This window comes from Rhagoletis pomonella, unplaced genomic scaffold, assembly GCF_013731165.1.
Source record: "Rhagoletis pomonella isolate Grant_MI unplaced genomic scaffold, Rhpom_1.0 Rhpom_scaffold_00001, whole genome shotgun sequence".
NCBI lineage: Eukaryota > Metazoa > Arthropoda > Insecta > Diptera > Tephritidae > Rhagoletis > Rhagoletis pomonella.
The window spans coordinates 49,909,045-49,926,214 of record NW_023458555.1 but is presented as its reverse complement, the minus strand read 5'-3'; the positions used below and the strand labels follow the sequence as shown (position 1 = coordinate 49,926,214).

Genomic DNA, 17,170 nt, shown 5'->3' with positions numbered 1-17,170 from the left:
AAAAAAAAACGTATGAGTAGAATTCGTCACTCAGGTAGGACAAAAGGTGTGACTCATTACAGATAGTATCAAAAATTGTGAATACGAATGCGATTTATTGGAGTAATTAGTTGAAGTTTATCACTTAATAAATATTTATTACTAAAAGAAAATGTTCACACCTATCAATGAGTCAGGAATAAAAAATCGCCGCTCTGAAGATAGAATCTATTCATAATGCCGAAAGTATATAACCAGCGGAAGGTGATAAAGCTGGTATGAAACTAAAAAGAAAATAAAAATATCACTAGTTTGGAAGATATAACGGATGCCTTTACTGTGAAAAAATTCATATCTACTTATTCCATAGTAGTATCTCTTTTTTTTTGTAAATCAATAAAATTTAAAGAAGTTTAATGCCTTCATACACGGCATTGAATCAGGTAAATACAATTTTGCCCGGCTTTGGTTCGTAAATCAGTCCAAATTTCATCAAGATTTCTTAAAAATCCTGATCGGAGTCCTCTACGGGCGATCGCCAAATATTTGCGTTGCTCCCTAAATCGAAAAGACCAAATCTCCCTAAATTCGCAAAGATCCACACCAATTTAAGTTGTTACTTTCAAGCTAGCAATTGCTTTTTTGGTCATTTTGAGAGTGTTTACTTTAATATGTCTGCAGAGAAGAAGCAGACACGCGAAAGCGGTGTCATGGTCCAAACTTCGTAGAAAGTACTGAAAACTTCTAATTAGGGATTTGAAAATTCGAAAAAAGAGGCTTGGTATGAAATTCATGTCGTACAAAATGGATTCGGGAGGCAAGTTTACACGTCAAAATTACTGTGGATGGCACAACGCCGAAGTCGGTTTGTTTTCAAACCTAACTTGATAACTGGTTACGAAAATGAGTAAAAAAAAAACAAATGTGTGTGGTGACAATTATGTTTAACTTAATCTTAATCTTAATCTTAATTGTAACCTTAACTCTTAATCTAAATCTTAATTTACATTTTAATCTTAAGTTTAATCTGAAACTCAATCTTAATTTTAATCTTATTCTTAGTTTTTTTCTTAATCTTAGTCATAATCCTTATTTTAATCCTAATCTTAATCTTAACCTTAATCTCAATCTTAATCTGAATCTTAATTTTAAACTTAATATTAATCTCAGTCTTAATTTAAATCTTAGTCTTAATCTTAATCTTAACCTTAATCTTAATCTTAATCTTAATCTTAACATTGCTCTATATCTTTTTCTCATTCCAAATCCTAAACTCAGTCTTTATACTAATAATAATCTTAATCTACTTATGAAGGAGTCTGACAGTCTGCAGGCTGTGTAAGATATTGAGGCCGATTCTGAACAGGAACTCCCTGGGAGTTTTCTCTCCTATCCCCTTCCTCCTATTATGAATAAAAATTCCCTGCGGATTTTTTTATATTAAATGGCATATTTGAGCTGTCAAAAAAGTATCAAACAGCTCTTGCGAAGTTTGAATTTTCTCCTTCCAAATTCTCGGGAAAATGCTACTTCCTGGGAGTTAATTATTGGAGGATTTCTTTCTCGGGAGAAACAAATTCCCGGAAAACAAATGCCCTGGAAGTATTCAGAATTGGACAGATTTAGACTGATCAAAAGTAACCCGGCTTTTATTGTGTGTCTCACAAAATCTAATGAATATTATTCTACTTACGTCGGTTTTGAAGTCTTAATGCACTCTCTCTTGCAAACCAATTTTCGAATAGCAGATTAATTCTTGACGCACGCAGAAAAGCTAAGGCAGCTAGCACGACGGAAGAAACCATCCGACTAAACCGATAAATCGTATGATGTGTGTTGACTGGTGAGGGAATCGTTCCGCCATTCTATGTCGCTCTATACCTTGGCAGCGGACACCAGTGTCGGAGAGAAGTTGAAGGAATTCATCCACCACTATGTTTCACAGAAGAGGGGATAAAATCCCGCCCTGAGGGCAGCCCTTTTTTGTTTGTAATTGTAACACGTTGTGACCTACCTCTGTCTCAGCAATATTTGAACGCAGCAGCGCATCCAGCCAATTGTAGATCCCAGCTCAACTGCTCACTGATCAAATGCTCAAAAAGCGATTATTTACTCATATAGCCAGGTAGCACTCCTAGCTATGTCATCTACTCAAACAAAGCAGCTACGCTCGGTGACTTAGTCAATGCCCATCTTTATTGCCTGGGCTCACGACCATGGGAACATAGAAAGCAATAAGAGAGCAGATGAGTTGGCCAAGACGGGAGTTTCTTCGGAAGGGCCAGTAGCGGTGGTACTGGGTTACAAACAGAAATCCATCTGCACTTTCTTAAAATAGCAAGGAAAAGGTGGTCATAGATGTTGTGTAAGATTTGGCCTGACAAGCGCAGTAATAGTACAGTTGAGCTGCTAAATAGGGTAATGGCCGCTAGGAAGAAATGTAGAATGGAAACGAAATATGCCAAAGATGCGGGCTAAAGGAGAGCGAGCAACAGTATTTAATTTCCTGTGCGAATGCGTAGGTCTGACTAGATTAAAATAAACAACTTTCGGAAACACATAATGAATCAGCTGCCAGATTTTTCTAATATTAAATACAAAAACAGATATGCACAAATTCTTAAGCGGCTCAAAGTCGTTTTTTTTTTTACTGTAAAATTGTTTGAAAGGTAGGCTAAGGTACGAGTAGAGGAAAATTGTTCAGGAGAAGTGCAGCAAAATAGCGCTCTTATGCGCTTATTGATTCCTGAGAGGCAACTTGTGAGGCACTACAATCAATCAACCAATTTAGGGGGTAAAAGCAGTTTCACGGAATTTCTAAGATTCGACATCGTAGTAGAAAAATTGTTTAAGCAATTGTAAGCCATCTCTTGCTGAGCAACTTGAGAAAATTTATCTCATATTGTAGTATGAGTAAGTGGTGGACAAAAGCAGCGCTGAAAAACGAAATTCAAAAAACAATAAAGTAAAAATCACCATGTAGCAAAAATTATGTAAACTAATGCAATCTAAAAAAAAGTATGTACAAAACCAAAACATTGAGCTTTGCAAAAATTGCGCAAAAAGATAGGCAAAAAAAAAAAAATAAAGCACGGAAATGCACTCGAAACACTTCCGTTTTCGATGTTGCTTTCTGCACTTGTATACAGTACGCCAAGTTACAACTTTAAAAAATGTTTTCTTTACTACAACTGGGAATTTTTTGCTTTTCCGCACCAGTGAGCGATTGCAAGTTTTTGAAAAACAAGAAACTAAAATGTCATCGGCGTAAATTCCCTCAGCTGTGGCGCGAGCAGTCAGTGGCCTTCTTTTTACTCGCTAACAAACAACTCCCGTTGACCATTTCACAACCGCCCTCGCTGGCATTCAACTTTGATTCACTTTCGGATTGCAAGTTTTTCCAAAACTTTCTCTTTCGCAATTTTTCATTTTTTATTCTACATTTTCTCAACGCATTCTCTATACATTTTCCGTTCTTATTCACCCACAGAGCTCATCCGTTATGGAGGCAGCCTACTCTTGCCACTGGTATGATGGCTCCGAGGAGGCAAAGACTTTTGTGCAGATCGTTTGTCAGCAGTGCCAAAAGGCGATGTCCATATCGGGAGCGAAGTTCTTTACCGTCTCGTTGGATTTGTTTGCATCGGTATGTATGTATATAAGTAAATATGTGAATAAATCTATGTATAAATAGCATGTGCATGCCACTGTTATTGTTGAATGTATTTGTTCTCATTGCGGTTGCTGAGTGTAGAGCAACCACCCACCGGTGCATTTATTGTTGCATTGAATTTGTGGTTGTTTGCTGTGGTTGCTGCTGCAGCAAAGTGTCGCCAAGTGGCCACAAATTTGCCCACATACACAAACTCACACTCACACATAGCTACGATATTTTTACTTGCTGGCGTGCGAGCTTTTTACAGGTCCTATCCTGCCGCTGGCTTGTTTGTCGCCGAACAAAGTGGCCATTTACCATTTGCACACGAAATATGCGACATTTATCTTCAATGGCATTTTGTTTTTTTACATCTATTTTTGTATTTTACTTGCATTTTGCAGCATCTCTTCCGTTTCGATTCGAATCAACATTTTAAATCACTAACAGCATCGCCACTTTTCTTCTTCCTTTCAAAGGTTCTTGGCGCTGTTGTCACCTATTTCATGGTGCTGGTACAATTGAAATGAAGCAGTGAAGTTTGTGGCATAAACAATATCACCGACAAGCCTAACAAATCATATCATTTAACAAAAACAACAACAATAAAAGAGAGCGATGAAGAAGGGCAGTTGCAGAAGGGTGTGCCAGCGAGCCAGAAGCGAGCCAGCGTTAGCAGTCGCCTGGAAAATCGGCGCAATATGTGGTGGACTCGTTCACGCTGTGTAGCCGTTCCTCCAACAACAAAACACAACAGGAGAACTGTATACGACGTTGGCGAGAGACTAGAAGCCAAATTTAAAATTTGTTTCTTTCTTTTTTATTTCTCCCAAGAATAAATGCAGCAGGAAATGGGTCCTTCTTTGTGCCAGCGGGAAAATTCATTTTTTACTGCAATGTGTGTTGCCTTTAGTTTGTTTACATGAGTGTAAGATATACATAAATAGAGGCCAAGTTGTTAGTGCTGGGCATTGTTGGTAACTATTATTTATGACATTTGTAAACAACTTTTCTATTTTACGTACATATCTTCTGCGGTTTGAACATAGAATGCTTCATAAGTCTGTGTGTTATTAATTCCAAATTTTATATATTTTTAAAGTCACTCAAACAATCTTGTTGTATTTTTGTGCAAAAGTGCACATACATATCGTACCGATTGCAAACATTTACCTACGCAAGCACAGCTAGCAATACTTATTAACTTTAGTGAAAAGTACAATAAAGAAAGTAGTGAGTCACTTGAAGATCAATGATTATAAAAGTTGTGTTTTGATTTAAAGAAAAAATAATCATAGTCCATTTGATTGAAATAAGCTATTTTTATAATTCGAGTATCGTAGATAAGTACAATACCTTTAACAGCTTTGCAGTTTTAATATTGGCACTGCAGTGGTAGCAAAGATTCACACATGCTTATCTTTAAAAAAAAAATGTAATTAACCAACATTTATTAGACTAACGACTCTATTTCGTATCAATGACAAATTCTTGGCACAGTGTTTTTTACGGAAAGATATATGAAAAAGTTTAAATTTGTCGGTAAAAAAATGTTTGTCACCGATACTGGATTGGGTTATTATCAAGCATGCACACACTTGAAGGAAAAAGTGGGCATAAATACATTTGTGGCAGTTTCATTGCACTACGGATGTATGTTTTTATTAATTTATAAATTTTGTATGCATTTTGGGTCATTGGAAAAAGGGACATAAATTTATTTATTTATTTATTGAAGTGAAACTTCTTTAGCGGCGGGTGCTTTGTTGCGAGTAAATTGGCAAATTCAATGGAAATTGCACACGGAAATGGTGCAATGGAAATGATGCAACAGAAATGGTGCAACGGAAATGGTTGGGGCTGAAACAAGTGCTTCTTGAGTGTATGCACATGGTATGCATTTAACAAAAACTTGCTAATAAATTGCTAATTGTGTTATTCTTTAATAACACTTAGAAAAAGGCCAATACAAGAATGAAAGTAAAGGGGGGTACGCACATAGATAAAGAAAAGGATAAAGGCAAAGGAAAAAAATAAAAACAAAAACAAAGATGCGTAAAGATAAATGCAAAAATGAGTATCAATGTAAATTTAAACACTTTACTTATATATATAAGGGGAAAAGTGAAGGGGAATATGTAGATGAAGAAAAAGATAAACACAAAGATAAATATAAAGAAAAAGATGAGGATGAGGATACCGATAAAAGTAAAGATGAAGATAGAGGAAGAAAGATTAAAATAAATGTAATTATAGAGAAATCGCTATCGCTTTTATTATCGATTTTTTTATAGAAATTTTTATCGATATTGTTATCGATTTTATTATCGATACTTTTGTCGAAGTTGCTATCGACATATTTATCGATTTTGTTATCGATACTGTAATCGATTTTGATATCGATTTTGTTATCGATATTGTTATCGGTTTTCCAATCGATTTTGCTACCAATATTATTATCGAATTTTCTATAGAAGTTTTTATCGAATTTACTATCGATTTTGTTATCGATATTTTGTTGGATGTTACTATCGATTTTGTTATCCACAGAGTGTAAAGATAAAAATTAAGATAATGGAAAACGGAATAACATATATGTATAATGTAATTAGAACGAACTGGGGTAGATAGAAAAAGGAGAAAAATTATAACCTTAAGCAAAAGCCGATGCATGTATGTATGTATATTAGTTATGAGACAAAATAGATATGTAACGTAAGTTTCACTTCTCCAGTGTGGCTCAGGCGCACATACTTTTTTAATTAATTAATTTATTTATTTATTTATTTACTTATTTATTTATTTATTTATTCATTGATTTATTGATTTATTTATTTACTAGCTTTTACCCGCGGGTTTCACTCCACGTCTTTAAACAAACGCATTTATACAAACCTTAACTTAAGTACCTACCATAGCGATGACTTCATATAAAATTTCAAATTCATGCGATGTATGTTTCCGAAGCTATATCTGAAATAAAATTCCACGCCTATGGGAGGTGCCACGCCCCCTTTTACAAACTCATTTATATAAACCGTAAGCACCTACCATAGAAATGTTTGCATACCAAATTTCAAGTTCATGTGACTTATGGTACCGAAGTTATGGCTGCTTAAAAATTCCACGCCTATCGGATGTGCCCCGCTCCTTTTTACAAACTTCTTCATATATAAATTAACATAAGCACCTACCAAATATACAATATTACAAAGTTCATATTCTTTTGAATTATGGTTTCGAAGTTATAGCTGATTAAATATTTGCAAGCCTATGGGAAGTGCCACTCCCCCTCGCAAAATTGACGACACATTTGCAAATAAAACCATACCTATAACCTTCCTGGGGTACAAATAAATAAATGTGCAAAGTTTTGTGCGATTCCGTGTCGTGGTTCAAAAGTTATAAGGTAATAAGCAAACAGACATTATCGAGATAAATTTAAGGTTAATTTAAAGTTGAAGACTAATTTTTAGTCAATCAAAGACAATTTGGCTTAAAAGAGAGAACCGAACATTATATTTTGGGCATTAAAATATTGGACAAAATAGATGTTTGATATGTTGAAAACTGCAAGTGATATGTATTTGGGTAAGTTAAAAAATTTACATAAGTTTTGGCCATTTGAAATCTAAACCTAAAATATTTGTCGTTTGAAACTATGTAAATATAAGTTGAGGATCATTTTAAACCGAGACACATATTCTTGGTCCGTTTAAAAACTAGATGGTCTTTAATGAACTGCATGTTTAATATTTAAGAATTTACTTATAAAACGGTCATAAATTTGTTTGGGCATTTGAAATCCAAATATAAACTTTTGTAATTTCAAACTGAACATAAATTTATGGTCATTTTAAACCGTGGCATACATTTTTGTCCATTTAAAAACGGACAAACATTTTTAGTCCATTTAAAAACTGGACATAAATTTATGATCATTTTAAACATGTAGATAAATTTTTATTTAATAAAGATCAATATTAACGTTGACGATGAAAATGTGAATAAAAAAATTACTTAAAGGTGAGGCCTGGACATGATTTTTTGGTCATTTAAAAATTTTAAATAAATGTTATATATTTTGGAAACTGCAAATAATATTTCGGAAAGTTGAAACATGTATGGTAGTTGGAAAATGTAACATAAATTTGTTGGTCATTTGCAACATAACCATAGTTTGTGACATTTAAAATTGGACATAAGTGAAATCGGTCACTTCAGATCGGGACATATAAATTTAATAATTATGCATTTATAATCATTTTAAAATTGTATTAAATATTTGGTTGTTCACACAAAAAAAAAACATTTTAAATTAATCTTTGATTGTTGTGGTTTTCGACAGGGAAGGTATATTATGTATTTATTTTGGAACGATTTTTCGTAACCCCTTTTCGAATCTGGCTTGGAGATAAACCGGTTTCTACATGTTGCCATTTTCGAAATTATATTTCATTCCGAAATGCATTGTAAATAAAATTCAGCCCAAGCGTATGGCTAAAATCTGGCTTTAAAGTAAAACCTGGACATATTTTTAATTACGTAATTTAAAGTTTCGAAAAAGATATTTTGTGATTTAAAAAACTGAACCTAGTTTTTTAGAATGCAGTGGAGTATGGTAATTCTTCTGAGTTAGGATATACAGATATGCAATTGGAATGTGCGGACCCTCCCTATGAAAATTGCTTGAATATAAATGAAGGATTGTCCCGTTCAATACAAAGCTGACATCACCAGTATTCCGGATAAACGTTAAATGTGACACATTACATTAAGTATGCAGCCCTAAGGTGGCTAACAGACCCACTTTGATTTTTGTTGGAGAAAACGGCCGTATATTTGAACTATCTCGCCCTATCTCTCACGAAATCTTTTTTAAGTGCAAAGTATTTAGATTAGGTTAGGTTATTCTGGCTGGCTGACCATCCCACATAGACGGATAGGTTCCTAGGATACCAGATGGAGGTAGAAAGCTAGTTAAGTATATTCGAAGTATGTACATATCATTGACGATGTGAAGGCTTTCTGAGAATTTCAGTAGTGCAGAAACAAATTCGTTTGTAATCGAAGCTTTGCTCGATGCTATGCTCGTCGCTCCACTATGCTTCCTCAACGTAACAAAACTAATAAGAAAAACAGCCATTATTTCTAATATTTTCAAGCGACAAACCTTCCATGCTCGATTCTTTACTCCCTTTTTGCATGGAATTATATATACTTGTGGTTGCTGTGAAAGCCGACTTCCTCGTCTATCTTCGAATGAAAGAAATAGTGGAGGATCTTCTATTGTAGCCTGCAATTAAAAAAAAAACACATTGCCTGTAAGCGTTTCTTTAGACTTGGAATTAGCACCGGCCTCTCATAATTTGACAGTAGTCTATTAATAGATCCTAGTTGCTAGTAAGGGTATTTCATTCGAAGTTACTTCGTCGGAAATTCAAAAAATCACCGCCTTGTCAACACTTGCCACTCCAATTACAGTAACAATGCGATCAGAATGCAATCAGAAAACGTAAACTTTAATTCCAATCTACCAACACGGTAAAAAGTCATTAATAACGAATACTAATCACTCACTCATATGATGAAATAAGTACATCAAACCGATAAAAAAACAAATCAATCGTGTCGCACCGAACGTTATTGAAGTAAATAAAAATAAAAAGATATAATAAAATTACGCCGCATATAACCTTGAAATCTAAGTTGAACCTTTAACTTATCTTTAAAAGTCTGTACATATACAATAAAAATTCAGTGCATTGCGGAAGTAGCGATTAATATTTAATAGGAAAATTGATAACATCGGCAATCGCAGTTTTTGATTGCGGGTATTTTTCTTTTATGGCGGTACTTAATTTCTAAGTTCATATCACAGGAAATACGTATATAATTTTACACTTTTTCTCCTATGCAACGATCAGGTTTTAAAGAGATTTCTACAATACTTTTATAAAAGGCATGGTATTTGCCTGCTTGAATCATTGTCTCCAGGACACTGGGTCATTACTCTATGTGCGCCAGACGGGTACACAGATTTTAAATGTATATTCATCTTTTCTTTTGGCGCTTCAACCGCCTAAACCATTTTGACCGAGTTCAATTTGATCCAAACGAAAATGCCAAGTCAAGCCAAGCCTTTCTCCACTCGGCCTTTCCAGCGCAGAAAAGGCTTTCCTCATCCTCTACTTTTCTAGCGGTCTCCGAGTTAAATATTTTCAAGGCTGGAGCGGTTGTGTCTATTTGTATGACATGACCGAACCAGCGAAGTCGTAGTATTTTTACTCAATGCATTATGCCATCCCCTCGCAAAACTCATAGAGCTAATTGTTCTATCGCCTGCGGTATTCGCCGTCGCAACGCGCAATGGTCCATGCTTCTAGGACACATACCAGCAGAGAAGACTTTACTTCTTAATTGCCTACTCAACCCAAAATAACAATTGTTGGGTAGAGTGATTCTCTGTTGGGATTCAAGGCTGACATTATTATCCACGTCAACGTTGGTTCCCAAATAAACACACTTATCTATTTTCCCGATATTACAACTGCCAACAATGAGTGGGTACCGAGGCGGTAATGAGCTATTTAACTAATTATTTGATGATATGAGATTGTTAGATTATGTTACGAAGGCGCGTACGAATGAGTCATACTTCGACTCGGAGGCAGTCTTGCCCAATGTGAATGCCAGAAGGAGGCACATTATTCTAACGGAAATTATTTCATATTTACTAGCAAAAGCTCAGCTTGCTTCTCGTCGCTCGATAGGAACTTTTGCGTTGACCAATACAAAAATAGCGCTGAAAAGCAAAAACGGCTTGTTAAGTAAAAATTATTGATTTAAATTGAAACGATTTCCTATTGTTAGTTTAATATTTGTTAAACCCTTTTCCATTAAGCTATGGAGCTGTGATATTTTCACCTAAGCTATCTTCCACAAATTGAGAAGACATGATCCTAAATCCCTAAGACGCCTTTTCTGGAGAGCTGTGCTTTAACAGACGAATCGACTACAACTTCTGCAGGGAGAGCTTGTGGGTATACGCTATTGATGGAGCATTGGTGCTTACTGCAGATTTTTTTTACTGTCAATAATTCGGCAGTCTATTGAGTATCGGTCATAAGCATCTTGAGATATCACAGTCGTTCCGATTGAACCATAGTTCATTAGTTACGGCTGTGAGTTATTGTTCCAGCCTCCTTAGTAGGGAGTTATCCGCTTCACTAATTTGCATTTGCAAGCCATATATATCTCGTCGGCTGTGTTGTTCCCTTCAATTTTGCTATGTCCAAGAATCCAACAGAGAGCCATTTTGGCATGACTCAGTGAAGCCAGCGATGCACGATATTTCCAAAATTATTTCGACTTTACTACCTTGGAACTTAAGGTTTCGAATGCCGTCTGGCTGTCAAGAAATATATTGACGTCCACGGTCTTTCGGATTACAAATACCTAGTATATTCCCCATGACAGAAGTGGGACTTATTCCCATTATCCACAATATAAAAAACAGATCCTGACCCAGGGACAGTTTTGGAGCCATGAGTAAATATTCGGCAAATGCGAACCCGTGCTCCGTATTGACATTAATACTAGGTTCACATATAAGTAGATTATCCTCATTTTCGAGCTTAACACCCTAATCTGTAATTATAACAAGAGATTAGCTATATAAAATTCCTCCCTTGTTAATCTGTAATTATAAAATAATCTCAGATTTAACCGATATCTTTTCGGTGTCCATCCTAGTTTTATCGATTGTTTTTGCGAAAGAGAGGAGAAATGCCAAATGTAAAAGTAAACAAAAATGTACGCTAGAAAGTAAAAGAGGTTTGTAAAGGTATTTTTAATAAAATGTTAAGTTAAAATATATTTATATTGCTTATTATGGCAGAAAAACGTGATCACGGTGGCACAGAAAAGAAACATAAATTTTCCTTGAGATGTGAGAATAACAAGCACAACAAATTTGACGGCTAATAATCTGAGATTTGCCTGTGTAAACGGGGTGATTAAAAAACGAGCTTTGGTTGAGATAATATTGATATGTGAACATAGTTTAAGTCAGCATTCAGCCTCAGGGAACTTAACCTTTCTGAATATGCTTAGCAAAGATAAAGGTATTCACACACCTATACGATTCTGTCGGTGCGAATCTGTTCCGACAAAATTTACAACAATGCCGACCACACACTTATACATACGATTTTGCTGCAGCGATTTATTCGAACAATCACAGTTCTTCTTTTGGTCATGCCGAAATCGCAAACTCCGCGTTTTGAGAATGAAAAAGTCAATTACAATATTACAATAGTAAAACAAAATTGAACGTAAGAACACAAAACATATTTGATGTAGAAAAGTAAAGAATTTTTTATTTTGTTTTTAATATTTTTTGTTTGTCTATAAATTGACAGTTTTTACTGCGATAAATCGCACAGATGTGTGCTTACTTGCGTTTTCGAAGCAATAACGTCTGTAGCTTAAAAACGGTGCGGATTCGTTCCGATAGAATCGCATAGGTGTGTGGATGCCTTAATGGTGGCGTATAATTCTGAGGCATTTAAAAGATACTCGTGTCTCGTGACACCAGCAGTCTCCACCTAACGCCGTTCAAGGCAATCAGATTTCCCACACTATTGATTGGGAGTCTGCGCCACTATACCACTGAGGCATAACAGATAAAGGATCTGTTTATTGAAGTGTAGAACCAGATTATATCCCTTGGGGACAGACCCCACGGTTTTACCAAAGACCTGTTTACATAGCCAAAATTCAGCCACCGCTTAAAGTTTTCTATCTAGGATTAGACCTAAATACTTAACTCCGGAAAAAGTCTGAGACTGCTGAGACTTCTTTAAGGGCAAGAAGAATAGGGCCGTCCAACCTTCTACTTCTAGTGAACACTAGTTTTGGTTTGGTTTGCGGACAGCCCATTCTAACTATGCAAAGTGTCAATCATATTCAGTGTTCTTTGCACTCTCGTGCAAGCAACTGGTAGAGACGAGCCCATAATAAGGCAGGTCTAATCATTTGCATAATCTCGTGCGTGGATGCGAGAATCATTTAGACAATAAGGGATTCAATTACCAAGCACCAGGGCAAAGGGGAAAACGTGCCGCCTGGAGTCCCTATGAACTCACACGTGACACATTGACCTCTTTCTGCCTGCATCCTAGTGACCCTCTACGCAAGTGTTGATCGAATCCAGTTTACCGGCTCATAATCTAAGAGCTCCCTACGGCCGAGTCGCACATGCTATCGAAGATAGCGTTATGAAAGAAGGGCCAATTGATCTGAAGCTCCCGGCGGCCTGTGATGTAGTGATTATCACTACAAAATGTGTGACAACATCAACCACAGATCAGAGGAGAAGCTCGGCCAAACATTAAGATGTTGTGAAAAGGGCAACGTCTACTAGTATCCATGATAGTGTGTTGTGGCTGCCAACAGAAGCTGAACAACTTTTTTGAGTACAATTGGTATGATACCATACTGATAATGGTAATAGCAGCGAAACTTGGCAACTGTGACGGTGAGAATAACAGCGCCCAGGGCAAATTTATACAAGGTGGTAGAAAGAATACGAAAACAACAATCTCATGTATATTATATTACGGGTGTTATATCAAAAGCGCCGTTCGTGCCAAAGTTTACACTCATTGTGTTTTTGCCTTAGACGGGTATGCTGTCAAATCAGTTAAAGCAAAAACAAAATACATGGAAGGCGAAGAAATCAGCTGCTCTAAGAACACCATCTTGTATAAATTCGTTAGGCAGCGGCTATCCGAAACGGTGAGAGTGGCAGTGGCACTCAATAAGCAGGCGGTAAATACAACTGCTGTTCTCAGTACGGGTGCAATGGCGAAATCTCTTGAAAATGATGAGTACCTGAAAGACTACGAAGAAGGATAAGGAGAGTGTAGTTCGGGGCCACTCGACACATACCAATGTCCATTACTTGGAGGACTCCAAGACGGTTTGTGGCGGCCTGCAAAACGTGGTAAGTAAAATTGTCCACTGTGCATTTTCTGTCTGCGTATGTGTAAGTGTATATTTCTGTGGTCATAAGCAACCCAGTAGAAATCTAAAGCATACGACATCGCTGTTGGTGGCATGAGCTTGCTCCTGTGTATACATGCCAATATAAATGAACCTTCATTTCCATTTAACACGCATGGTTTCTCAGAGCGTATGCGTACCTTAATCATACACTTGTACTACTGCAGTATGCATATGGCTGTATTAATGTTTCAAACATACAAAAATGCATTAATGAAACAGTATTAAAGCATTCTTACAAGATATGTATCCCCCTATGTAAATTCTACCTCGCTGATACATTTTAATACATGTCTTGTAAAAGTCCATTTGTGCTGAAAATAGTATCGCACAACACGTCCGTTCACTAAAATTTTTGTACAAGACTGAAAATATTACAAAAATTCCATTTCAAATTTATCAAGAAATGTACTTAAAAACGCCGACAACGTACATTCGCTTGCAATTCGCTGGAATTTGAATTTATTCGTGGAAATTCATGACTACGCATGAATTGTTCACACTAATTCACTCAAATAGCAAGCATTTTTCACGAATGCATACAACCGATTTCTACTGGGAATATATGCTATCGTATTCTGCAACTACTTTTCCTTGCATATGTGGAATCTCCATCTCGCCGGCTAGGCTACTTAGAAAGTTATAGACCAAAATATTTTTGGGAAGCCAAGGTTAATATAAGAATCCAAATGTTGCACTCTTTTGCGTTTTTCGTATAATGGACTTTTTTCTTAGAAAACTTCCTCGTGTATTTTGCTATGCTTTTCAATGTTTGAAAATCAGCAGTCAACAAAGATGCACTAGATTTGTTTATGGTTATATATGATACGCTATTGCAATATCGAATTGTTGTTTCTAGGAATTGAGTGGAACAGTGAAAGATGTTGTCAAATTACTATTCAAATCTGAGTTACATACACTTCACTTCTAATCGAACATGTTTTAGGGGAACCATAAAAAATTGTTTATATTAATAAACTTTTAAATAAACAATTGGTTATTTTTTCTGGAAGTCTCCTGAAGAGAAAAAGAGTTCAGCGATTGAAAAATATTGCTTTTCAAGGATTCTATACAATTTAGTTGTATCGCCTTATAAAATACATGGGAAACTTTGAGCGCTTTGAGCCACCTCTAAATCTTTTTTGATTGACCTAAAACTTTGTATAGTTTAGTCTTTAGGCTATTCACACATTTCTAGGGGGTGAGATCGAGAATCCGAACACTTTTATTTTTCTCCATATAACTCAGAGCCATCCTAATGTACATAATACTTATGCATTTATGTACACGAAAATAAATAATTAACTAGAGTGTTTGTAGGTGTTATGTTCGATTAGAAGTGAAGTGTATGTAACAAGGAATGAAACCGATTCAAAATAACGTTCCAGTTTGGGTTTCGGTTTTGCCAAGTGTTTCGGTTTCGGTTTTGGTTTCGTTCTTCAAAATTTATTTCGGTTTTGGTTTCGGTTTCGTTCCGGTTTCGGTTTTTCACAGAAATTTTGTTGATATTATTTAAATCACAATGTCTTAAACGCTGAGGAAAGAAAATCGAAAATTACAGTTCACTGATAATATCAACACTAGGTTCTTTCCCTAACAATCCGGACCGGATATGGTAATTAGAGAATAAGAGAAACATTTTCTTTCAAAAATGGAACAAAGTTCAGAAGTACGGAAACGCAAAAACCCACATTTCGTGCCCACAAGTCCAGAAACAGCTGATTCACGTTGTTCTTGTTTTTGTCACTTATACCATGTTCTGACCGACATCGAAAACATGTTTTCGTTGCTAAAACTGGTTTTCGACCTAAAACTTGTGTTTTCGTCCATATAAAATCTGTTAAACGAAAACCAGTTTTCGCTGAAAACTACTTGAAAACTCACTTTCCACTCATTCCAATCGGTGTCTTCACTAGTTTTTTTCGATTATTTATCGAAGTGGAAGTCATATTTTATCATCTTTAATACGCCATTTCGGATTTATTGTTAATTGCCTGGCCAAAGCAAAATAAGAATGAAAGTTAAAGGTTGTAAATGAAAAGAAAATGAAGGAAAAATGTTTTGGTTGTCGGTCAGAACATGGTATTAAATGCAAACACTGGGAAATTGAATTTTGGTTTCACAAATTTGATTTTAAGTACATAGATTGAAAATACATCAACAGGCCATTCACTTTTCCTTAAAAGCACCAAGTAAATGCAGGCAACATGTAAACACAATACAGCTGATATGCACTTTGACACTTTATCCATTTTTACTCGGAGAAAATTTCGGGCTGTTTTGGGCAGGAAGAAGAATACACTTACGATCGAATACGCTCGAATTTTCGCTCTCTATTACCCATTTTGTTGAGTACAGGCATGATTTCTGGGCTATTTTGGGCACACGCGGGATCTCGCATTGCGTACGGGAAAGAAACTACTTAAATATAATTAATCGATTCACAACAACAAAGTCATCAGCAGATTTTTGCGAAAAGTTACCTTGCCATACTTATTTACTACTTAACAAGAATTTTAGCAAAATGTTGCTGATTTTGGTTAAATAAATCATTTATTTCAAAGAAATTTGTATTTATTATTTTTGTAAATTTCTGGAAACCGATTGAAACCTGTGATTGAAATGGTTTCGGTATCGTTCCTTTTCAGGTCAAGATAACGGTTACGGTTTCGGTTTCGGTTTTGAAAAACGAAACGGTTTTAAACGGTTACGGTTTCGGTTTGGGTTTCGGTTTCATTCCTTGGTATGTAACGCAGATTTGAATAGTAATTTGACAACATCTTTCACTGTTCCACTCAATTCCTTGAAACAACAATTCGATATTGCAATAGCGTATCATAAATAACCATAAACAAATCTAGTGCACCTGTACTCTGTGTTTACTCGTACCTACCTACATACATACATACGAGTGAGCGCAAATGCTGCCGGAAGTCTACGCTGCGTATGAGTCACTTATTTGCTCTGTAAACAATGGCAAGCCAATATTTTTTACACATTTCTTATCAAAAACAAATATACATACATGGTTAATTTGTACTTGGTTTGCTTGTTATTGGTGTAGACTTTACAAGGTTGGCGACGAAGGAGTTAATGAGGAATTATGTGTTTCAACTTTATACATAAATATTTATCTTATCAGTGATATCATGTTTGTCGCTAGCTCTAGCCAGACAATTTATCATTGAAGGGAAATCGAAAATATTTGTTGTTTTCAATAGACGCACTTTAATTATTTGTAAAATCAGAGACTTTATTTGGTATTTTTTTATGACCTAGAGCTTTTGAGGAATTGCGCTTTAAAAGGGTATGGAATATTTTCGCTTTTTACTTACCGACACAATTTTGTTAAAGAAGTAGTTCTAATTTTTTTAACCCTTTAAGGCACAAGCGCAAAGTTCGCAAATTAAGAAACCAAAGAAAATTGCAGGCCGATAATTTTAATTCCAATAAGATAATAAAGGAAAA

The 17,170-nt window shown here is 35.7% G+C and overlaps 1 protein-coding gene across 1 annotated transcript in view; it reads left to right on the top strand.

Annotated features, from left to right (window-relative positions):
• Nucleotides 1-17,170, top strand: part of LOC118745964 (alpha-tocopherol transfer protein-like) — a 120,824-nt gene that overhangs the window by 39,752 nt on the left and 63,902 nt on the right. The window contains exon 2 of the mRNA XM_036479654.1: nt 3,470-3,625. Within this exon, the coding sequence (XP_036335547.1) occupies nt 3,470-3,625 (156 nt within the window). The remainder of the gene's footprint in view (nt 1-3,469; nt 3,626-17,170) is intronic.